At 44.1% G+C, this 25,391-nt stretch overlaps 1 protein-coding gene and 1 pseudogene across 2 annotated transcripts in view; both read left to right on the top strand.

The window, feature by feature from the left end:
- GPD1L (glycerol-3-phosphate dehydrogenase 1 like) overlaps positions 1-25,391 on the top strand; it is a 47,681-nt gene that overhangs the window by 12,263 nt on the left and 10,027 nt on the right. For both annotated transcript variants that reach the window (XM_074345355.1, XM_074345354.1), the window contains exons 3-5: positions 11,152-11,292; positions 12,934-13,072; positions 20,893-21,005. In XM_074345355.1, coding sequence (XP_074201456.1) covers positions 11,152-11,292; positions 12,934-13,072; positions 20,893-21,005 — 393 coding nt within the window. The remainder of the gene's footprint in view (positions 1-11,151; positions 11,293-12,933; positions 13,073-20,892; positions 21,006-25,391) is intronic.
- On the top strand, positions 10-11,145 carry LOC123618238 (cytochrome c oxidase subunit 6C-like; annotated as a pseudogene).

The following is a 25,391-nucleotide window of genomic DNA, read 5'->3' as shown; positions in this document are numbered from 1 at the left end:
GGAATGAAAAGTACATTTGGTTAATTCTGAAAGTCACGCTCAGCTGAGTTAGCCCGAGGGACTTGGGGAGCTGGGGAAGCTTCTTTCCTCCTCTCCTGTTCCCTTCTCTACTGTGTCCTTTGCTTGGCTGGTTTTGGTTTTCCTGAAACTCTGAACGTGGGCTTTGTATGAATTTGCTACTGTCATCATAACAAGGTACAAGAGACCAGGTGGCTCAAATATAGAAGTTAATTTTCTCACAATTCTGAGGCTTCAAGTTGCCTGGAGAAGGACATTTTCTGCTACCCTTTGGGGTTCTTCTGGCTGGTCTAAGAATGACATTGACATGAGACAGATTAACAGGAGAAAATCAAACAAGTTTAATCACATGTGTACATGGGAGAGATCCAGGAAAACTGTATAACTCACCAAAATAACTGAAGCCCTCCCCTTAGGTATCATCCTCAGCTAAAGAGAAAGGGATGCTGAGGGCAGGGAGAGTCTGTTATGGGAAGTTACCAGGAAGAGCACAGTAAACACGGGGGAGGTTGTTATGCAGATTGTAGCCTTTCCCTTTTCCATTCATGAGAGTTTCTAGACATTTTAGGTGCTTTCCTCTTCCTGGTACTTGGAGGGAGACCCCCTTACAAATGGAGATTTTCCTTATCAAGGTGAATGTTTCTTACAAAAGGGCACCTCCTACTTGGGTTTTAGTTTTTCCCATGTCTGCTGTTTCTTAAAAAAATAACTAGCTTAAAATAATTAATGCACCACAAAGAGACATATTTTGAGGTGGCAAATTCTGCTCCCATACAAAGCCCAAGGTCAGGTTGTCAGCAGGGTTGGTGTCTTCTGAGGCTCTGTCCTTGACTTGTGGACGGCCACCTTCTCCCCATGTCTCTGGAAAGATTGGCCCCCACCCCGTCCCTGATGAGCCAGATAACTCAGAGACTGGGTCTTGGAGCTTAAGAAGAAAAGAGGCTGCTTTATTACTTTGCCAGGCAACGGGGACTCAGAGCAGGCTAGTGCCTTCAAAACTGAGCCCACTTTGGGGTTGGGGTGGGATGGTTATATGGCCATAGCTCAGACAATAAAGCATCGATAACAATCAACAGAATCATTTTCTCATCAGAAGACTTAGAATGGAGTCATGATGCCTCCAGGCGACCAATTCTGTAGGGGCCAGCTGTTGTCACTTTATCTCATAAACACTCAAGGTGCGGTCTTCTTGGTGTTTAGCCTACTTTGTAAAGTTACAGTTCTGTGCGCTTCTCAGAGACCAAGCATGATTATAGCTTTTGATTATCCCAAGTGCGGCCATTTTATTAATCCCCCTCCATCTCCACATGGTTTTCCTTCTATGTGTGTGTGTCCAAATCTCCTCTTCCTGTAGAGACACCAGTCATGCTGCATTTTAGGGCTCACTCTGATGACCTCGTTTTAACTTAATTACCTTGATATAAAGACTGTCTCCAAATCCATTCACTCTTTGAGGTACTGGGGTTAGGACTTTGACATAAGATTTTTGGGGGACACATTTCATCCCATAACAGCCATAACAGAACCTCCTTGGCATTCAGACTGCTGATCACCTCAAAGCTGGAAGTAACAGCTTTGCCTTTGCCTCATGTCCCTTGGTAAGTCCCAGTACACCTGTTGATGAAAAATTAATCAGCTGGTCTGAAAAGGAAATGGAAAATTTTATTTGAGCCAGACTGAGGATTATAACCAGGGAACAGCATCTCAGAAAGCTCTAAGAAGGGGTGGTATGGCTCAGTTGGTAGACTGCGTGCTTGGCAAGCATGAGGTCATGGGTTCAATCCGCAGTACCTCTATTATGTAAATTAAAAAAAAATAGATAAACCTAATTACCTCCCCCCAAAAGACAAAAAAACAAGTAAGAAAAGCTCTTAAGAATTGTTCTGCCCATTAGAAGTCAAAGCACAGTTACAGAAGTTTTTTTGAGACAGAGGGCTGTACATTGAATGCTGCATTATTGACAGTTTACAGAATCCGAATTTCTTAAGTACTGTACAATAAAATAACTAATTTATGGCAAGACAAGAAAAATTTAAACAAAAAATTCTTCTCTGCCTTTGGCCGCCTCTCCCCCTGCGGTGTCTTGTGTGTCTGCATTGTGTGTGGACCGAACCTCACCCATCGGCAGGACCACCTTCTCCACCATAAACAGCAGCATTCTAGCATCAAGACAAGCCCTTCAGGGCCATTTCTCCATCAGTCTGGAAGGACATTGTTGAGCTGTCAAGGAAGAACACCATGACTTCCTGTGCTTTGAGGAAACCTCAGATGCGAGGCCTTCCGGCCAAGTGTCTGCGATTTCATATTGTTGGCACATTGTATCCCTGGGAGCTGCAGTTTTCTGTAAGTTTTCTGTGGCTGAACCAAGAAGGAAGGTATATGAAGCTTTCTACAGAGATTATGATTCCATGAAAGATTTTGAGGCAATGAGGAAGGCTGCTATCTTTCAGAGTGCAGAGTGATCTTGGAACATAAAGAATTTCTCTGGGTTGAGTTCTGTGGAAGTTGTCACTGGTTACCTGCATTCTTGGACTATGAAACTGTGAACTGTGAATATCTGGGTGAAGGAGTAGTTTCTCTTGATCAATGAGCAATGAACAAGTACTGTGGGGAAAAAAAAAGACAACTCCTTCAAGATGACAAACATTCCTTCGCTGGGGAGACAGCTCAGCAGTATTGTGCCTGCAAGGTCCTGAGTTCAATCCCCAGTATCTCCATCAAAAATTTTAAAATAAATAAGTAAATAAATAAACAACTTAATTAGCCCCCCCAGTAAACAAAAAAAAAACATAAAAAAAAGATAACATTCTTTCTAGATCTTGTAGGCAGTCATGATTATCCGCCGTTTTGTGCTGTTGACACAAAATTAATCAGTTGATCTAAGAAAGAAACGGAAAGTTTTATTCAAGCCAAATTTCAGGATTATAACCCAGGAAAAGCTTCTCAGAAAGCTCTGAGAACTATTTCCCCCTGTTGGAAATCAAGGCACAGTTATATAAGTTTTTTGAGACAAAGGGCTGTACATCAAATGACATTTTTTAAAGCATTTTATTTATTATATTATTTAATTATTTTATTTTGGTGGAGGGGGAGGTAATTAGGTTTATTTATTTTTAGAGGGGGTACTGGGGATTGAACCGAGGACCTCATGCATGCTAAACATGCAGGCTACCAGTTGAGCTATACCCTCCTCCCCGCAAATGACGTATTGGCAGTTTACGTCGTCCAGACCTAAGGGTCATCCTGGTGGGTCATGTGACCCCTCACAAGATCAAGAAGGAAGGTTGTCTTTAAGGAGTTGTCTTGATGCTGGGAGAATGTTGCTCTTTATGGTTGAGCAGGTGTTCCTGCCAGTGGGGGAGGCTTGGTCAATGCAGAATGCAGATACACACCACATGGTCAGCCGGGAGAGGAGGCCGAGAGCAGAGAAGAATCTTTTATCTTTAAATTTTTCTTGTCTTGCCATAAAGTAGGAATTTTTATCTCACGCGCCTTTTCAAAATGTGTGGAATTCAGTCTGTCCCTATGACAGCTGATGCACTGGTCTGTAATTAAAATCAAGATCAAGACCTAAATTACAGAGGGAGATTGGAGAAAATAGAAAATTCTAAGACTGACAGTTTAAAATTCAAGCTGATTAGGTCTGAGAGGGGAAAATCTGGGTTATTGCCTGGCCTCATTCCAGTGGGGAAGAAATGAGCATGCGAGTGAAAATGGTGACCCTGCTGCCTGTGGGAGCTGCATTTACGAACTTCTGTTCCAAATGGGGTTATAGCTCAGTGATAGAGCACGTGCTTAGCATTCACGACGTTGTGGGTTCAATCCCCAGTACCTCCGTTAAATAAATAAATAAACCTCGTTACCTCCCCCCAACAAAATTTTTTAAATGAATAAAATAAAATTTAAGATAAATTTAAAATAAATAAATAAATGAATAAATTCCTTCAGATTCACTTGTGGGTGGCTTTCTGTAATAGTCTGTCTGAGAACAGACCACGTGGCTGCCCATCCCCTGCCGTCATGAGGCACTCATCATTCAGTGTTCACTCACCAGACCTTTGCGAGCAGGTGCCGCGGATGCAAAGCACAGCATTGGTTCTGGAGACAAAGAGGAATGAGGTCAGCGGGCCCAGCACGAGGGAGCCGGATCTGTAGGCTGAGAAATGTGAGGAAGTTTGGAGATGCGATGACCTTGCTCACTGAGGACTTCCCTTTGGCTTTGGTGACAGTGTTCTTTAGTGTCAAGCACTGTGCTAAGTAGTTTACAATTACCGTCTTCTTACTCGAAAACTTGGTGGGTGTCTAGCCAAAAGACTCAGCCAAGCCAAGGATTTATCGCTTGCAGCAAGTAAGGTTAGAACACTGAGGATCTTTCCCAAAGCAGTGTCTCCCCAGTAACAAAACTGGGGACCTTTTCAGCTAAGGGAACATGCGTGTTCCTGAAGGGGCTTGGGAGTGAGTCCGAGCTTTAGTTGTTTGAAGCCCCGAGGGTCAAAAAAGGCCAGCAACATAATTCCTTAGGTTCCAGTTGATCTGGTGGTGGAGCGCCCAAGGGGGATTTAAATTCTGCGGAACAGTTTAGGACAGTGCTGCAGGCTAGTGTTTACCACTAGACAGAACTGGGAGTCTTTCCAACCGACTTGTTATCTTTGCTGTTGTTACTTCACGTGCCTGGTAAGTTTGTCCTTTTGTTCCCTTAAGATCACTGATTTCTGAGACCTGTTCAAGGGCAAGCCTTGTGCCAGGTTAAGATCACAAAATGGCTTAGGCCAATAATGGCTTCTCTTACATCAAGAAAGCCATGCCTGGTTTTTTCCTCTGAGGACCCCCTACCCTATCTGATTTTAGTCTTATTTAATGTTCTCGGTAACCCTCTTAGGTTGATGCAATTAGTTTTCTTACGATGATGATTCTGATTTTATAGGGGAAGAAACCACAGCTCAGAGAGGTTAATGAACTTGCCCAAGGTCACAAAGCTAAAGGCTGGTGGACCCGTTCCTGAGTTCCTGAGCCTGCTGAGTTGGTGCCTTCTAGACAGTGATGACTGTGTCATGGCACTAAGGCCGGGCAGCGTTTCCCTGCAGTTACTTTTGGTGCTGTAGGCGGGGAGAGAAAGGATGCCTAGGGTTCTGAGCTTGGCAGTTAAGTTGCCCAAATATCTGATGGAAAAAGTAAAGGGGGCAGGGGTTCCCACTGCTCTGGAAGGCCTCTGAAATCATCTCTGATCCATGCTTGGTGCAGACGATTCCTCGGAGCTTCCCTAGTCAATTTTAGAGTATTTCATCACCTTAAAAAGAAACCTCATGCCCTTTAGCAGTCGCATCCTGTTTCCACCTATCCCCAGCCTAAACAACCGCTAATCTACCTTCTGTCTCTCTCGATTTGCCTGTTCTGGACGTTTCATACAAATCGCACCATACACTGCGTTGTCTTCTGTGACTGACTTCTCTCACCGAGCGTGATGTTTTTGAGGTTATCCATGTTGTAGCATGAGTCAGAACCTCACTGCTCTTTGTGGCTGACTCACATTCTGTTTTATGCATGTGCCGTATTTCGTTTATCCACTCATCGGTTGATGGACATTTGGGTTGTTTCTGCTCTTTGCTATTGCGAATGATATTACTGGGAACAGTCATATACCATGTTTTGTGTGAATGTGTTTTCTGTTCTTCTGACTGTTTACCTAGGGGGACAGTTGCTGGGTCTGATGGTAACTGTTTAACTTTTTGAGGAACCGCCAGACTGCTTTCCAAAGTGGCTGCACCCTTGTACGTTCCCACCAGCGGTGTGCGAGGGTTCCAGTTCCTCCACACCCTCACCAGCACCTGTTGTTATCTAACTTCTGGATCCTAGCCACTCTTGTGGGTGTGACGTCATGTCTCACTGTGGTTTTGATTTGCATTTGCCTGATGGTTAACAATGTTGACCATCTTGTCCCATGCTTATTGGACGTTTGTATCTCTTCTTTGGAGAAAGGTGTATTCAGATCCTTTGCCTGTTTAAAAAAATTGGGTTATTTGTCTTTTTATTATTGAGTTGTAAGAATTCTCTCTCTATATTAGATACAAATCCATTTTCAGGCATGTGATTCAGAAGGATATTGTCCCCTTCTGGGAGTTTGCGCTTTCTTGGTGGTGACCCCTCTTTTTTTTTTTTTATTTATTTTTTATTGAAGTGTAGTTGACTTACAATGTTAGTTTCAGGTGTACAGCCAAAGCAATTCAGTTGTACATATACATACATACATACATATATATTTTCATTTTCCATTATGGCTCATGACAAGAAATTGAATATATTTCCCTGTGCTATACCTTTGTTGTTATCTATTATATATACAGTAGTGTGTATCTGTTAATCCCAAACTCCTAATTTATCCCTCCTCCCCAACCCTTTTCCCCTTTGGTAACCATAGTTTTTTTTCCCCTGTGTCTATGATTCTATTTCCAAGTTGTAAATAAATTCATTTGTATCATGGTTTAGCTTTTTGGTTTTCGTTAGCGGATCAGCCTTCACTGGTATTCTCAGATTCCAGTGTTCCTCAGACTCGCTGGGAGAGCTTACCAGGAATCACTGGGTCCACCCCGAGAGTTTGGGATGCACTAGGTCTCCGCTGAGGCCCAGGCATTCGCATTTCTAACAGGTCCCCAGGTGATAGAGATGCTGTTGGTTCGGGAATCACACTGGGCATCACTGGTCTACATAATGAAATGATATTTCTGGCACAGTATTGAGGCAGCCTCACTTTCCACAGTGGCATGTTTCTGTCAGAATCATCAGACGGGGTGTGTATTTGAGGATCATTTTTCTGAATGCAGAACCAAGGGTGTGAATTTCACCTATGATCTGGGCCCAGATGGAGGTGAGGAGAACAGGAGGCAGCCACGGTATTTCTGAACCTCTGCTGTGGGCCAGCTGTCTTTTGCTATGTGTGCTTCTCATGCTGTTGTGTTTAATTACCTCAAGAATGTAGGGGAATGGCCCGTGGTGTCCAGTTAGCTAACTGGTGACAGAGCTGAGCCACGCTGCCCACACACTGAACTGACAGCTACTCCACAGCGAAACAAAGGAAACTTCAGGTTTGGCACATGGACTTTACTGGCTGTGTTTAAAATGAATTTACTTATTATTAGTTTTTCTTTCTTTCTTTCTTTCTTTCTTTCTTTCTTTCTTTCTTTCTTTCTTTCTTTCTTTCTCTCTTTCTTTCTCTCTTTCTTTCTCTCTTTCTTTCTCTCTTTCTTTCTCTCTTTCTCTCTTTCTTTCTTTTCTTTCTTTCTTTCTTTCTTTCTTTCTTTCCTTTTCCTTAACTTGGACCAAGAGCCCTGGATTCCTGAAAGTCTGGGCATCAAATGAACCAGCCCTGATGGCTTAGTTCTGATTTGATGATTTGTCCTCCCTGCCAGTGGAAGGCAAGCCCTGTTGTTCTGACTTGTCTTTCCCAACCCACTTCAGGATCTTTAATGGACACTCAGAAAGATTTTGGCAGGAGGCCTGTGAAATAGATCAGTGTTCCCAAAGCAGTGTCCTGATTTTGCTCAGAGATGGGATAGTGGCTTCGCTAAAGGTTTTATTCTGAAAGAGGCTGTTGCACCTGCTGTGTTAGTTGTGGAGAGCTCATTTTGATGCTGGGCAAGAGGAGTCGTGGTCTGTGAGTGGGCCGAGAGCACCGTACAAATGCAGCTTGTGTTACCTGCTGCTCCTGTGGGTTAAACCCTAAGCATTCAGCCAAGGACAATGGAATGACATCCGTAGGAGCTGAGTGAGCCCCGGTCGTATTGTCCTAGGGACCCGTCACCTCCAGCCAACTGCAGGTTGTCCTTTGATTTACTGAAGAAGGAAACAGAAGAGACAGGAAGGAATCCAGACCAGCTGGCAGTTTCCATGCAAATGTTTGGTAACAAGGGACCTAAGGATGGGCTGACTCCTTAAAAGTTAAGAATTTATAGGAGGCAGGTAGATTTTTCTGGTGAGTAATTCCTTTCAGTTATTTCATATCACTTTAGAGCTCTGTCGTTCGTATTACTTAGTTTGAAAGTGTTCTGTGAAGTAGCCGGTAGGAAAGGTGATTTTCATTCCCGTTCTGTGTACGGAGTGACTGTGGTCAGTGAAGATGTGTCCTTTGTCTGAGGTCCCACAGCTGGTCAGTTGTGGACGTGGGGCCCCAGTGTACATCTTCAACATCTTTTCTCTGGTTCTGGTGTCTTTTCCATCTCACTGTGTTGGGAAAAGCCCTGAAGGGATGGAAAGGGAGGATGTGTGTGGGCGGCCGGGAAGTGGATGGGAGAGGAGAAAAACAGCTCTGGAGAAGAAGCATTTGAATTAAAATTCAGGCTGCCAGGCTCCGTATGAGAAAGGGAGTCAGAGAGCAGAAGTCCCAGCCTAAGCAAGGCTAGTAACCCCAGGGGAGCAGGAGTGGGGCGTCAGAGTCAGAGTTCTTATGAAGGCTGCGGGGAGACTGTCTGGGACCACAGACAAATGTATAAGAGCTTAATGAGCTTTGACAGTAAGGGACAAACAGAGCAACTGCAAGTTGGCATTGGGGGTTAATGGGATCAAGTAAGAAACTGCTTTTTTGGAGGAGATAGAATCTCCAGATGTCAGGGAACTAATAGGCAGGTAGATACTTGGTGGTGAATCCTTGCTACAAAGCCTAGATTAGCAACCTGGACAAGCCCCTCTGAAGAGGAAGACAGGTTTCCCTCTGCCTTTGAGGGTGTGAAAAAAGAGAGATAAGTGCTAAACTCTGGGTTATGATCTCTGTGGGGAATGACTCTTTTTGTTGCCATTCAAATCAACTTAAGCTGATGTTTTGAGTCATATGACTAAAAATTCAGGTAGAGCTGGTTTCAGGTACAACCAGAACCAGTGGCTTAAATGATGTCAACAAGGCCCCATGTTTTCCTGTTTCTCTGCTCTGCCTTCATTCACATCAGAGCCCTTGGCAGGTCTCGGTTCTGCCCCTCACAATGTAAAATGGTTGCAGCTGTTCCAGACCTCGCACCATCATCCCATCCTGTTCCAGGAAAGACCCAGTAGCTGCTGCAGAAGAGTAAGGAAGCTGCTATTCCCCAGAAGCCCCAGCAAACATTGGCTTCCATTGTTTTCTGTGCCTATGAGCTCAAACAACTTAAGGACCATCCATGGGGCAGGGGAAGGGCTACCTCCAACCACATTGCATCGTTAAAATGGGGCAGCAGTAGCTTTTGAAACGAAACTGAGAGGTACTTTTGCTAGAAAGAAGGGGAATGGAGGCTGGGTGGTAAATTACAGAAGTCTTACCCACCAACCGAAGGGAGGAGGGGGTGCAATCATGCCAGGTAGAATTCCTTGGGGAATTCTCTGAGTGAGGGAGTAACTCTCAGCACATGTGTTAGTTAAGAGACTAGAGTAAGAGATAAGGAGAGACGTCATAGTGTGACTTAAAGAGCAAAGGTATTTATTTCCCTCTCACATGACAGTGGTCCAGCAGCTCTTTCACGCCATTATTCTTGGTCCCATGTTTCCTCACCATTTCTGTGCCATTTGCTAGCTCTGGGCTGTCAGTGAGCAGAAAGAAGGGGGAGGGAGTGTGTGGAGGAAACAGCCCCCTGTTTGAAGGCTCTGGGCCTTCAGTAGTGAGTGCTGGCCAGTCCCCAGCATGGTGACCAGTGACCAGAAAACAGAGAAGAAATTTTGTCGAAGAGTTGGCATCTCCACTACAGCTCCCGAACTAGATTTTCTGGGAGGCTTATCCATCCTGAATGATGTTCCCGTGGCAGATAGCACTTCCTCAGAGTGGAATCTTCATCCAGGTCCCTTCATTTTGGGAATCACCAGTGTTTAATGGGAACTAGGTCACTTACAGTTAGGTTAGGTTCAGGTACATATGACAGAAAACCAAAAATACAATGGCCTAAGCAAAGTGAATGTTTGCGCTTTGTTTTCTCTCACATAAAAGACATCCATCGTAATAATGATACATCATAGTGTTAGAGACTCTGTTCTGCCATCTCAGTATTTGGTTTCCTCCTCATACTCTAAGGTGATTGCCTGAGCTCCAGCCATCTCTTCACATTCACTCCGGTAAAAAGGAGGAAGAAAGACCTTCAAGGGCATTTACCGGAAGTCACATGCAACACTTCCACTTACACCTTACTGGTCAGCACTTAATTACACAGCTACAAGGATGGCTAGAAATACAGCCTTTTTCCCTGGAGTTAAGAGCCTCACCCCAAAGTATGGGGTTTCTCTTGCTGAGGAAGAAGCGGAGAACAGACATTGGGCAACAAGAGGCAGTCTGTACTAGAGACCTATGCCCCAGTGTCCTCACTAGATGTCCTCGCCTCTGCCTCTGTGTGTGTGTGTGTGTGTGTGTGTGTGTGTGTGTGTTTGTCCAGGTTAATCTTAAAAACCCATCTTCCTACTTACCTGAGAAAATAAATCATCATAATAGCTAATATGTTTCGCGTGCCTGTCAGGTGCCACTCACTGATCTGTAGCGTTTATTCTTCCCAACAGCTCTCTTTCAAAGTGCTTAAAGAAGGAGTGTGTAGTGTGGGACCACTGACAGAGGTGTGGGCAGAGTGGAGGGAACCAGAAGGGCTGGGTGAGGTGCCTGGAGATTAGCAACAGCAGGAAGCCATGGCCACCCCTGGAAGTGCAAGGGGATGGTTGAGTGTCACTCCACCGGTTCAACCAGTGCTTAGAGCCTCGAACTCAGCTGCCTCCTACCAGGTCAGGAGGTGGAGCTGTAGAAGGAAGCCAGGCCAGCAGCACGGCTGGAGTGGTCCCAGGAGGCTGATCGGCACCCTTAACTTCCCTGTCTCTCCTCGCACCTTGGAGCTCGCGATAGCGCCGCCCTTGGGCCGGACCCAAGAGCAGCCTCCCGGGGAAGACAGCCGGGCAAAGATGGGCAGAAAATGGACTGGGGGGTTGGCTGAGCAACAGTATGGTTATGACTCCCTTTTATGGGGAAGGGAACCGAGGCAGGGAGGGAGTAGGGCACTAGCTTGGCTAGTAAGCTGCAGAGATGTGCGTCCTGAGTGAGGAAGGCAGGGCACGCCGCGCTCTTGTCCTGATGGATGGTCTGCGCTTGCGCCGCTTGGACAGGCGCGTTTCGGCCCAGGAGTAACAGTTTCCCCCTCACCATTGCAGGTTGCTGTCTCGAACCTCGGGGAGGCGGTGCAGGATGCAGACCTGCTGGTGTTTGTCATCCCCCACCAGTTCATTCACAGGATCTGCGACGAGATCACCGGGAGAGTGCCTAAGGACGCGCTGGGCATCACCCTCATCAAGGTGCCGCGGCCCCTCGCTGCGCCGTGTTACTGGGAGCTTCCTTTCCTCTCCCTTTCATCTGTTGGAGGGAAGGAGCTGAAGGGAGGTTACGGCTGGTTTGGGTTTGTTTTCTTTCTTTTTTTCTTTTTCAATTTTTTTGGGAGGGTTATTGAGGTTTATTTATTTTTAGAGGAGGTACTGGGGATTGAACCCAGGACCTCATGCAAAGCATGTGCTCTACCACTTGAGCTATACCCTCCCCTTGGGTTTGTTTCTCAAATATGCCTGGAAGGTGATCAAAACCACGTCTCCCATGAGGCTGACTTAGCTCATATTGAGGAGAGGCTGCTTCCCCATGCAGGAGGTTCTCAGGGGTGAGGGTGAGAGGGTCCCCTGAGAAGCCTTCCCGCCAGAGAGACCCTTTTAGTCCAGTACGTGGGTCTGCGCCTGCGCTCTGGAAATCTCCCACGGTTTGCAATAGCTGCAAAATTAATCATCTTCGTTCCCACATCTGGGTTCATTCCCTAAAGAGGTTGTTTTTAACTGGAAGTCCACAAACCACCCCCAAAGCTCCACAGACAGAATTCAAGATGTTCATGGACTGAAATATGGGGGGGGGGCCTGCATTTTTATTAATTTTAACTCTGACTGAAACAGGCATTTCGTTCACTTAGGAATGTAGGCCACAAGCCAGAGTTTCATTAACAGTAGTATTAGCAGGACCTTGACCCCGTGGTCAGTAGGTATTTTTGTATCACTTTATGGTGGCTTCACATATCTCAGGGTATCATTTATGCTCATCACTACTTTGAAATTACTGTAATTATTAGACCTACCATGACATCTTTTAATAATTGCATTAATAAAACATATATATTACTTTGCCACAAATTTTTTTGGACATTCTGGTAACAATATTTCAATATAATTGTCTTACATATTTTCCTCTGTGCATATGGATTTTGAGAATGGGTCTGTAAACTTCACCACACTGCCAGGGGCGGGTCCAGGTCATAAGAAAGGTTTAGAACCCCCTGGACAGACTCTGTCCCAAAGTGTTCGTAGGTGAATGTTTATGAAGGCAAACAGCTGCAATGTCATTCAGCAGTAGGGTGGATGAATGAACAGTGGGGGAAAACTACACAGCCGTGAATGAGAGTGAACCCTAACATTCATGCAGCCACATGGGTAAATCTCTAACGTAATAATACAGTTCAAAGCAGCACGTTACAGGTGAACAGTACAGTTTCACTCATGGTTTTCAAAAATAGGCATACTGACATAACATTGTTTAGAGATAGTTTTATGTGGCAAATGAGCAAGAAAAGCAAGGGAGTAGGACATAAATCATTCAGGATGGGGGTCAGGGAACAGGGACAGGGAACAGTACTAAGAAGGGGGATGAATTTAGGGAGAGACACAGGGGACCTCAGTGTCTGTCATGTTCTGTTTCTTAACCTCGTGGTTACATGTTCATTTTCATCTGATTGTTACTCTTTAAATAGTACATAGACAGTATGAGTGTTTACCCTTGTAAACAAGAGAGGTTTTTCCAGTTGCGTGTGCCACCGGAGGTCTGAACCTGGATTACTTACAAAGCAACAATCTCCTGCCTCTTTCTTTGGTGGTTTGTTTCCCCCTGACTGGCTGCCGTCCCCGCAGGGCATTGACAAAGGTCCCGAGGGACTGAAGCTCATTTCCGACATCATCCGGGAGAAGATGGGTATTGACATCAGCGTGCTGATGGGCGCCAACATCGCCAACGAGGTGGCCGCCGGGAAGTTCTGCGAGACCACCATTGGTGAGCGCCCCCGGGGATGGGGCCTCGGGAACCTGGACGTTTGCTGTCTTAACATGTACATTTTCTGTAGTGGACTCTTCCCTGCCCCCTTAACATTTCTGGGGTGGATATTCAGTGGGGTGGGAATTTTATCTTAGGAGCCCATGCTGTGGGATTGGAGTGTTTCAACAGCCTCTGGAGTGAAGGAAAAGCCCAGGAGACCATGCTGACCCGCCGTGATCCAGCAATGACATCATTGAGGCTAAAACACAAGGGTGCTTGTACCAAGAAGCAGAGAATGGGGACATCCATGGTGGGGCTCCCCTGGCCATAGAAACCCAGCTTCTCGTTACTCACAAATGCCAGGACCTGGATCCTCACTGGATTCCAGTGAGATCTAAAAATTGGTGGGAACGATCCCCACTTTCAGGTGAGCAAGCCGAGGCTCAGAGAGGAAGTTACCTGTCCCCAGGGTCACAAAGCTAGAGAGCCTGGGCATGAACTTGGGTCCCCTGTTTCTTGAAATCTCTTTCTACTCTCGTACACTGGTGTGAGACTTCAGTTTCTTATAAAGAGGGCTTTGGAGTTCCCGTGTGCCTATGTAGCATGTTATAGGACTCAGAGAAGAGAAATATCGTTGTGTTTGCGGATGCTTTGCAAATGTCTGTCTGCTACTCCCAAACTTACTTCCACCCTTGTCAGACACACCAGCGATGTGAATTGCTTCTCCTTAGCAGCTCTGTTAAACGAAGCACTGAGAGAGGTCAGGCTCTTCTGAGTAAGTTAGGGTGAACAGGGAAGGGCGGCTCCTGGTTCTTATGCCTCAAATTAGGACATTTTTTACTTTTTTTTTTTCCTTTTCTTCTCCTTTACTTTTATTAAAAAAAGTTTTTTTTTTAATATGTCTGACATTTGCCTTTTTAACTGTTTAAGTGTACAATTTGGTGGCTTTAAATATATTGACATTGTGCAACCACTACCTTTATCCATTTCCAAAACTTTAATTACCCCCAGAGAAATTCTGTACCCAGCAAGCAATAACTGAGGATTCCTCCCTTCCCGCAGTCCCTGGGAGACACCACTCTACTTTGTGTCTGTCTGAATTTGCCTATTCTAGGTATTTCATATAAGTGGGCTCATACCGTATTTATCCTTTTCTGTCTGACTTATTTCACTTATAGTGTTTTCAGGTTTCATCCATGTAGCATGTAACAGAATGACATTCTTTTTTATGGCTGAATAGTATTTCATTGTATGGATGTGCTGCATTCTGTTTGTTCACCTATCTGTTGATGTGAGGTTGTTTCCATCTTTTCAGCTACTGTGAATAGTGCTGCTCTGCCCCTGGGTATGTAAATACCTGATTGAGTACCTGCTTTCAGTTCTTTGGGGTATATACCCAGAAATGAGATGGCTGGATTATACGGTCTTTCTGTGTTTAATTTTCTGAGGAACCGACAAACTGTCTTGCACACAGCCTTTTACATCCCCCGAAAGGTGTATGATTTTAAACTGTAAGCTTAGTCTACTCCAGCTCTTTAAGTATCAGAACCGTAGTTGTCTTTTTGAAGGTGCTTGTTGAATGTATGCATGCAGTAGTATGAGTCTCAATCAGCATCATTCCAGGATAGAAGTTCAGGTGGGTTGATTTAGCTTCCAGGGAAGAACTGTTAGTAACAGATTGATGAACACCTCTGTTCAGAGATGAAAGTCTGTATTTTCTCCAATAAATTAAGTTCCTATTGCCAAGTTTTCTCCTTCATTTATCTGTTTATTTATTTGTTTATCCCTTTAATGGAGGCACTAGAGATTGAACCCAGGACCTTGTGCCCACCAAGCACACACTCTACCACTGAGCTGTACCCCCACCCCTTCTCCTTAATTTTTAATTGTATGGATATTCCCTGATTACTGTGGAAAACAGAGATAATCAAAAGAAAACCTTTTAAAATTTCATTTAATTTTTATCTCTTCTGTTTTTGTAAATTGTGTCTGTAGCTGTTACGCCCTCTTTTATGATCGCTCCACTTACTTGGTGTGTAACAACCGACTTCCTAAGTCTGTCAGCTTACATCTTTATAGTTGCAGAGCATTCCGTTGACAATCCCGTGTATCTGGGCACTTAGATTTTTTTTTTTTTTTGAGAAATAATAATTTTGGAGAGGAGAGGTATCACAAATACTAAAAGGAAGAAAACAAAATGACCTATAATAACATGGCTCAGGTTGATATTTAAGAAGGCCATACAGACACAGGTAGGAAAATTCAAACAGCATGAGAAGGTGTAAAATTAGAAGTAAGATTAGAGTTTTCCATCTGTTCCTTCTTCCCAGAGGGAGTCACTGTTAGCATTTTCCAAGCATCCCTCCAGGAAAAAAACTGACACATGTGTATGACTAGCCTGTATACAGGTTTTATTCTTTCACAGTTCTTTCATTCATCTGTGATTTTAATGTAGCCTGTGAAATTGTTATGTAATTACTATTTTTTTTAATACTAACTAGTTGTTCCCACTCAGTCCTATTTGCTAATAGTCAATTTGCTAATCGGTTGGGAATGACTGGTCACCCGTTCATTCTGTAAGGCTGAGACTTCTCCAGTCCTTGGGTGAGACCTGTAGGTTTTGGCTATGATTTTTACTGGCCTCTGAGCCCTGTTGTAAGGAAATGCATTAGGCTTTTTTGGTTTGTAAGACAGACAAATGCACAGAAGTCACATCTCTTCACCTCTGGTTTCTGTTTACCCAGTGCTCCCACTGCCTTGTCTGTGGGTTGGACCATGGCTGGCAATTAAATTCAGTAAAACGTTGAAAGTAAGAACAGGAAAGTGACACTTGCTGAATTTTCTTACGTAACCTGACTTTGATCGTGAAGGAATATCAGACAAGCCCAAAGTAAGGGATGTGGTACAAAACAGCTGGCCAGTACTCTTCAAAAATGTCTGTGACGTGGACGAGGACGAAAGGCTAAGGGAGTGTCTAGTGCAGGATCCTGGGATGGATCCTGGTTGAGGAGGGGAGATTGCCATAAAGGCAACACTGAGGTGATGCGTGAGTTGGAGTAAGGGTTGTAGTTAGATAATTATATCAACATTAAAATTTCTGGACTCAGCGGGGTGGGTATAGCTTAGTGGTAGAGCATGTGCTTAGCTTGCATGAGGTCCTGGGTTCAATCCCCAGTAACTCTGTTAAATTAAAATAATAATTAATAAATAAGCCTAATCCTCCCCCCCCCCCCAAAAAAACCCACGAAACAACAAAAAAAATTCTGGATTCAGTCATTTCCCCTTGGTTATCCAGATCTCCTTTCTTGATGACATTAGCAGCCAACTCATTTTTAATTATGAGGGATTCACGGATCTTAGCCCTCTAGAGTCCTCTGTGGAGGAGGGAGAAAATGGCATTATTTTCAGCTCTGGAAAAATACCGCTGAGCACGGTGAACTACGGCGCCCCCTTGTGGTGAGAGCTCCCTTCCTTCTTGGGACTGACTGCACAGAGTCCCAGACTTCCACTCACCCACAAATACCGTTCAAAGCCTGTTCTGTGTCAGTCATGGTGCTAAATGTCAAGAATACATAAGCTCCTGTGTGGAAGGAGCTTCTAAGTACACAAATAGGGAACTGCAAACTGATGGGAGGGTTTTGAAGGAGTTTTACTCAGTAGGTTATCTCCAAAACATGGTGTAGCTGAGAACGGGGATTTTCCTGTTTTTTGATTAATATGGAGTCTGGGGAGCCCTTGCACACAGCTGTTGGGCATTACCTGTTCTGGACCAGATGCCCCAGGTCCCTGTGTGCGGCGTCACTGCTTATGACTGATAACGATAATATGGTTAGTGCTTCCTTATCCACGATTTAAAATAATAAAAGATAAAAATTTAAAAGGTGCATTTGAGAAAATGTAAGATTGCTGTCAGTCAAGCCCACCTCCCTAATGGACACCGTGTGGAATTTGCAGCCACCGAGGCATTGACAGACGCCACCTTGTATCAGTGGTAAATGGACACGTTCTCCCTGTCAGGTTGCTCCCAGGTGCCGACGGCTGGATGAAAGTGCCTCGGGTGGGGGCCTGTCTGTGACAGTTGTCAGCATCCCTCGTGTCGGAGGCCCGTGGTCAGGGACAGCAGAGAGAGACAGTAATGACATCCTGATGTGGGGCTGGGGCCGGTTTACCCAACCCAGGTGATGAAACAGTGCTGCTGGCCTGGAGGACTGTTTAGAAAAGGAAGGGGACAGTTTGCTCAAATGGACATACTTCTAGTATTTGGACAGAGGAGAACTCAGCTAAATAACTGATAACAGCACGGCCTGTAAAATAGAAAATGTGTTTCTATTTCTGAGGATCTAGTGTAGACATCTTAAATATTTTATGGAAAATTTCCTTAAACCAAACAAAATTAGGGAGAACAGTATCAGGACCCCACCGCCTGTCTTTAGTAATGAGTAGCTTCTAGCCAGTCTTATTTCATCTTTCCACTCTCTCCTGGGTCATTTTGACATTATATTACTTCTGGGTGTCGTTTTAGTTGTTGACAATTGTTTTTTTTTCTGCATCAGGAGACAATAGCTCTAATTGTGATGTTTGTTTGTTGCTTATCTTATCTTTTCTTGCCCCAGAGAGGAATATAGCACAGAGAGAGCCTGGGCCCAGGAGTCAGAGCACTGGGTTAGAATACAGGCTCTGCCTCCTACTAGCTGTGTGACCTAGGGCAACTCGGTAAACCTCTCTGGGCCTCCTGTCTATAACCAGGGAAAAATCAGGCATAAGCACGTTAAGTGTCAGCTGTCCTGTTGTTGTTACATAGGACCTTTGCAAGCTTGTTGTGACAAATAGGCTGTTTTCACACCTGATTCTTATTTAACCTCACTCCAGTCCTGATGGTGTCATCCTGTCTTACTCATGGGGAAGCCAAGGCTGGAGGAGGTTAAATCAGAGGTTTGCAGACTTGTCTGCCTATTGGAGTCACCAGGGGAGCTTCAAAAATTACTGATGCTTGCTCAAACCAGAGCTTATGGTTTAACTGGTCTGACTTACTTATTTATATTTGGAGGAGGTACTGGGGATTGAACCCAGGACCTCATGAGTGCTAAGCATGCATTCTACCACTTGAGCTATACCCTCCCCCCAATTGGTCTGGGATGTGGCTGGCCTTCCTTTTTTTTTTCATTTTTCTGTTTTACTAAGTAGAATTGTTACAGTTTGACTGCACATATATGATATATTGCATGTAAATACATATACACAATATACTGCACATATTTTTTAAATTTACATATATGTACTGTTCATTGTTTCTAGGAACGTTTAGAGCTTTAGCTTTTTAAACTTACGTAGTTATCAAAGGAATAAAGCCAACCACAAAATAAGAATTAATTTAAAAAGTTGCATTCACCCCACTATTAACGGCCACATTATTTATAATTGCCAAGATATGGAAGCATCCTAAGTGCACATCAATAGATGAATGGATAAAGAAGATGCAGCATATGTATATAATGGAATACAACTCACCCATAAGAAAGAAAGATATTTTGCCATTTGCAGCCCTTCATTCACATTTTTTTTTTTCACTCCCAAAACCAGAATTTTGTAACTGGCAGAAACAGTTCCATTGCATCAAAAAAAAAAAAAAAAACCAAAAACCAAAAATACCTAGAAATAAACTTAACCAAAGAGGTTACCTATGCTGTGAAAACTGTAAAACATTGATGAAGGAAATTGAAGATGATACAAAAAAATGGAAATGTGTTCTTGAATTGGAAGAATCAGCATTATCAAAATCGGCCTTCCGTGTTTTTAAAGATCACCAGGTGATTGTAACGTGCACCCAAGCGTGGGGGCAGACTCAGGAACTGAGAGGCAGGAAGGGCCCGAGGGCTGTGGTCCTCAGGGGGCTGTCTGCCGGCTCTGCTTGGCGACCACCATGTGGGCCCCAGGACTTTGCTGGCAGATTTTGTCATCCTGATCGTTGGAGCCCTCCCGGGGCTGAGTCCCCACCTTGTCCCCCACCCATCAGAGCAGCGTTCACATCAGGCTTAATGTGTAAAGTTTTATTTTTGTTTTGAACCAAAAGCCTCTAAACACAAAAAGTGTGAAAACTACTGAGCTTCTGTGTCCTTCCAGGCATGATCCCAAGGGAGGGGAAACAGTGGGAGCAAAAACAAGGATCCTTTGAGTGCACTTCTGTCTCCAGCAGTTTAGTCAGTGAACATATTTGTTGGTATTGCATCAGTTCTCTGATCCATAGTGATGCTCAGTAACAGACAGTCCCAGAATCTCAGTGGCATCCAAAGCAAGCCCAGCTCACAGGTCTGTGGGTCCCCTGGGGCGCTGGGGTGGCTGTGGTCCTTGCATCTCATCTTCCTGTGGGGCCCAACGGGCTGGCCAGGGTGTCTTCCTCTCACAGTGAAGGCAGAGGGACATGAGAACCAGCCCTACTCCTGCACATGTGGGCTTCAAGTCTGCAGTGTATCAAGTCTATTAATGTTCCCTTGACCACAGCAAGTCACAGGACTGAGCCCAAGGTCAGGGGATGGGGAAATTTGCCTCACCCACTGTGAGTCCTGGCACATGGTGTGGTCAAACCTGGCATTGGTAGGAAGGGAGGTATTCTCCCATGGAAACGAGAGGGTGACTGGTATTGATCAATAATATGTATGTTACAGATATAAACACAGAAATCGAGCTTATAAGTATCGATGGTAGCAAAAAGTCAGGGACAGTTTTAGATATCAAACAATAGAAAGATGCTTAGATAAAATGCAATGCATGTGCACAGTAGAATACAGACATTTAAAATAATGTAGAAAATACATCATTGAAAATTATTCATGCCATAAATGGGGGAAAGCAGATTTTGGACACATACATGTCATGTTCCCAATTTTGAGAAAACCTATGTATATTCCTATTTCAGTAAGTTAAAGCTGTATGCAAAGTGTTATGATCATCTCTGGTGGAATAATGGAATATTTTCATTTTCTATTTCTAGTCCTGTGAGTTTTCTAAAATTTCCTATAATGAACATATGTTACCTTTGTAATAAGAAAAAAAAGGTCATTTTAAACTGTGTTAGATGTGAAAATTAAGATTAGAGGCTGCCATGGACTTACCCTATAATCCAGCTGTCCCACTCCTGGGCACATATCCAGAGGGAACCTTAATTCAAAAACACACACACAGCCCAGTGTTCATAGCAGCACTATTTACAATAGCCAGCACGTGGAAACAACTTAAATGTCCATCAACAGATGACCGGATAAAGAAGTTGTGATATATTTATACGATGGAATACTACTCAGGCATAAAAAGAGTGAAATAATGCCATTTGCAGCAACATGGATGGACCTGGAGACTGTCATTCTAAGTGAAGTAAGCCAGAAAGAGAAAGAAAAATACCATATGATATCACTTATGTGTGGAATCTAAAAAAAAAAAAAAAAGACAAACATTTATAAAACAGAAACAGACTCACAGACACAAAACAAACTTACGGTTACCGGGGTGGGGTGGGGGAGGGAGTGGGAAGGGATAAATTGGGAGTTTGAGATTTGCAGATACTAACTACTATATATAAATTAGATAAACAGGTTTATACTGTATAGCACAGGGAACTATATTCAATATCTTGTAGTAACTTATGGTGAAGAAGAATATGAAAATGAATCTATGTATATTCATGTATGACTGAAGCATTATGCTGTGCATGAGAAATTGAGAAATTGACACAACACTGTAAACGGACTATACTTCAATAAAAAAATATATATTTAAAAAAAGAAAAAACTTAAAAAGGATTAGAGGAGCTGCTATTAATTTCCTTTTTTCTAACCTTTCCATAGGCAGCAAGATAATGGAGAATGGCCTACTCTTCAAAGAGCTTCTGCAGACTCCAAATTTTCGAATTACAGTGGTTGATGACGCAGACACCGTGGAACTTTGTGGTGCTCTGAAGGTAAAGCCAGCCTTGTTCTTGGTTAGCATTATGGCATCGGACCCCGGAGAATGGGCTCTGTGTTCCGTGCACTTACTTCAGGGAAGAATAGTGAATTGGCAGCCTTGTTTATCACTTCCTGCTTTGCCCTAGCCTCTCCCAGGGCGATTAGAGTTTCTCTCTCACTCCTGGTTTGTTTTTATTTGTAAATCTGGGGGAAGTGTGTTTTGTTCTTTGAGAAAGTGACAGCATTAACAATTGGAAAGCAAGGGGCGAACTTTGATGTGAGAGCCCAGTGTTCTATTAATTCACACATCTCTCCTACATATTACCTTGAGCAGGAAGAGGAATTTGGTCCTTCTGAATGATGCTACCCTATTGGCTTGCTGGTTTGGTTGGTTGTTCTTTTGGGGGGGGGCGGGAAAGAGTCTGCTGCTGAGGGAGATTTTCCTAAGAATAGCTTTATCTTTGCCTTTAAGGGAAAAGATCAGATTAAAGAAGCAGTTTCTATTGGCCAGTGGCTTGGGAGGGTTAAGGGAAGTTTCTGCACTTGGACTCAGGCTCCTGACTTGTTTCCTCTGCCTTGGAAAGTTGGTCCCTCTCTCTATCCTGACTGTGGGGAGCAGTCAGCAGGGAGCTGGGCTGCAACTTCGAATCCTTCTCCCCTTGGAATCAGCTGCCTTAGCTGCCATCTAAAAAAAAAAGGAGAAAGGAAGGAAAGGAGGGAAGGAAGGGCTGTAATGGAAAAGAATCTGGAAAATACATGTATTTGTGTGTGTGTGTGTGTGTGTAACTGAATCACTTTGCTTTACACCAGAAACTAACATTGTAAATCAACTATACTTCAATTAAAATATAAGAATTTTTAAAAAAGAAGAAGAAAGGACGGAGAAAGGGGGGACAATAGTGTTAGAGTGCGTGGTTAGCATGCATGAGGTCCTGGGTTCAATCCCCAGGACGTCTGTTAAAATAAACCGACCAACCAACCAACCTATGTCCACCCCCCTCCCCCCAAAAAAAGAAAACTGGAGGGAAGGAAGGAAAGAAAACAAAGAGCTTCAATGTGAATGCATAGCCCCTTTGAGTCACTTTTGAATCACGTCTTTTGTAGCAGAAGCTGCTTTTCAGGAATTTGAGGACCTAGGGATGGAAATGAAGTGATCTGGCCTTGGCCTCACTTTGTCAGATGAGAATCGCAAATATCGAAAAGAATGCGGGGGAGCCCAGCCCAAAGAGCACCTTCTCACTCTTTCTCCAAATTGCACATCTTTTTTTCTAGTCAGAATTTAAAATCACTTCCTAGATTTAATATCGTGTGTGTGCACGTGTGGTCATGTCCCCAGATGACAAGAATTTAAAAAATTGAAGCCAACCAGGGACTTGGGCTCCCAGGCATCCCGCATCCCTGCCGCATGCTGGCGGGTATTCTCACGTTGCACGCAGCCTGGTACAAGTTTAAGACACTGCCTTTGGTGGCATTGTTTGTTTTTGTTGGTTGAGATTTTTATGTGTTTTTAATAGTCCTTCATTAAACTAATGACCACTCGCCAGCAGGGCATTGGGAAGGCTAATTGCTCAGCACGGCCTGTGTGCTTCAGAGCCGTTTTTGAAGTGACTGGGTTATTCTGGGCAGTGGATGGAGAGGCTGTGAAAGCCTGCCGGGAACAAAGGTGCTGGAGGCGAAGAGAGATTTTACATTGAGGGCTCTGGAGAAGCTTCTGCTAACAGGGCCACACACTGGTCTTGTGTTTGAACTTAGCGTGGCTTTTCATTTCTGTTGGCAGGAAGCCTGCCAGTGGATTTGCGGGGGGAGTGGGGGGAGGCAGATAGGGGTTGAGGACCATTGATCATCCTTCCCCCGGCTTCCCTGTGAAACAGGAGCTGTCACCATCATTCCTGCCAGCCTGCATCAGAGCTGGGAGTTTTGAAAACTGAGAAACAGGCACTTTGGCAGTAATTGAGTCTAACAAAATCAGGCGATACAAAGAGTAAATGACTCAAACGTAGCACATATTAGCACAGTTAGCACGGTCAGAACGTGAACGCGGGCGTTAAGAATCAGTCTGGTGTTCTTCAGTGACTGTGCACGGCCTGACTTTTCCGGTCTGTGTCCAGGCAGTTGAATAACATGAAGCCTTTCCCTGTCAGAGCCTGCCAAACAAGGGCAAATGGGCATATGCCTCTTTGATTATGTAATTAATATTTTGTTTTCTTCCTGATTTTAATAGGTGGTGCAGGGGGGAGGGTATATCTCAGTGGCAGAGCACATGCTTAGCATGCACGAGGTCCTGGGTTCAATCCCCGGGACTTCCATCAAAAATAAATAAATAAAATAAATAAACCTAATTACCCCCCCCCAAAAAAGGTAGTGCACATTCACTGCATTTCACACAACAGAGAGGTGTAAAGAAGAAAGTGGACATGAGCGATAACCCCTACACCCTGAGATAACCGCCCTCTCTGCTTGTTGTGTACCCTTTTTAGTGAGTATATATGCAAGTGTACGGCCCCTTTCTAAGACAAAATCTAGATCTTACTGTTCAAGTAGTTTCTGTTGTACTTTTTTCACATTAACAACGTTTAGTAATCTTCTCCATGCTAGAAAATTTTAAAGGTACGGTTTTTTTGGTGCTCAGAAAATGAGAGCATTTGACTTACAAAAAAAGGGGTAAAAGAGAAAAAAGATTAACAACTCCCTACAAGGATAAAATAGAGAAGTCAAAGGAATTGTGCAAAATCATTTTGTACTAGTGCATCTTATGGCCTTAAAATGTCCTTCCCTTCTTAGCTGTGTAACTCTTAATCAGGAAGGATGTATTCTTTTTTAAATATCAACTTTAAGCGTGATTTGTGTGCATTAAACTGCATCCATTTAAAGTATGTAATACAATGGGTTTTAACAGTTGGGTATATACATCCTGAAAATCACTATACAGAGCATTTCCTTCACCAGAAAACAATTCTGTATGTCTCTTTGCAGTGCACCCTTGCCTCCCAAGCTAGCAGGCTCTCATCTGCTTTTGTTCACTATAGTTTGCATTTTCTAGAAATTTTACAATGGAGTTGTATAGTGTATACTTCTCTATGTCTGGCTTGGGTGTATTTTTGTTTTAATGTAAAATTTAACAGGCACTTCACATAGAAAAGTACAGAAATTAGAAGTGTACAGCTCAACTTATGTTATTTTTAGTAAATGCTTTATCAGGTAAGTTTCATTAACAGAGACCCAAAATAATAGTGGCTGAACAAGGAGGAAGTTTCTTTCTTATGTAAAAATCCTGACTCCAGATGACAACTCCATTCACAGAATTTTCAGGGACCTAGGCTCCTTCCAGCGCATGAGATCTTGTACTCATGTTCTAAGATGGTGACCAGAGCTCCAACCATCACATCTGCCTTCCAAGTCAGCAGGATCCAAAGACAAAAAAAAAAGGACAAAGGGCATGTGGCAGCTGTAAAAGGCAGGTTCTGGGGAGTCACAGTGTAACACTTTGGCTTCATCTCAATGGGCAGTACTTAACTGTACTGCAAGGGAGGTTGGGAATTTTTTCCCTCTGAATAGCCATATACTTGTATGAAAATCAGGGACTCCATGACTCTGGAAGAAGAGGGGAGTAGATTGGGAGATAAACCCATTACCTGAGCTGCAGATGCACAGCATTCCTTTGCAGGGTTGTCTGTGGTGAGGTTCACTGCCCTAATTGCTGGGAGTGTTGGTTCCCTCCAGGACTTTGGCTGTGATGAACCGTGCTGTGGGGCACAGCCTGGTGCCTAGTCTCTTGCCAGGGCTCCTGCTGGAGCCCATTAGCCATATGTGGCTATTTGCATTTACACTAAAATTAATTAAAACTTAGAAAAAACTAAAAATTCTGTTCCTAAGTCACAGTAGCCACATTTCAAAGACTCAGTAGCCATGTCTTTAGTGAGTCTCGGTGGCTACTGGCTCCTCTACTGTGTAAGCAGAACATTTATATCATTGCAGAAACTTCTGGCGGACGACTCTGCTCTAGCTCGGGCAGCTTCTTACCTGGGTTCTCAGCCTGGCTACCTTACACAGGGCCCGACCTGCAAACCACACGTGGTACCTTGCCCATACTTAACCTGCACTCCGCAGACGGTTTCTTCCTGGGTCAGACGCCCTGGGAACTGGCCTCAGAAAGAGTCAGATGGATTGTCAGACTTCTAGAAAATACTGACTTGGGTTTCAGCAGGGCCATTCTTCCTAGGTGGTGAAAGTGTTTGCATAACCTAGTCTTTTTGTGGGAGGATGAGAGGGAAAGAAATTGAGCCCCATCTAACCCGCCCCAATTCAGAATTGCACAGACCGCACTTCAGGGAGGATGAGTGCCTCCGAGTATTGCAGTCAGCCAGGAATTGGGGAAGGGCTTGAGCACGTCTCTCTTCTGA

The sequence above is a fragment of the Camelus bactrianus genome, chromosome 17 (assembly GCF_048773025.1).
Source record: "Camelus bactrianus isolate YW-2024 breed Bactrian camel chromosome 17, ASM4877302v1, whole genome shotgun sequence".
Lineage (NCBI taxonomy): Eukaryota > Metazoa > Chordata > Mammalia > Artiodactyla > Camelidae > Camelus > Camelus bactrianus.
This window is presented reverse-complemented; position numbering and strand designations above follow the sequence as displayed.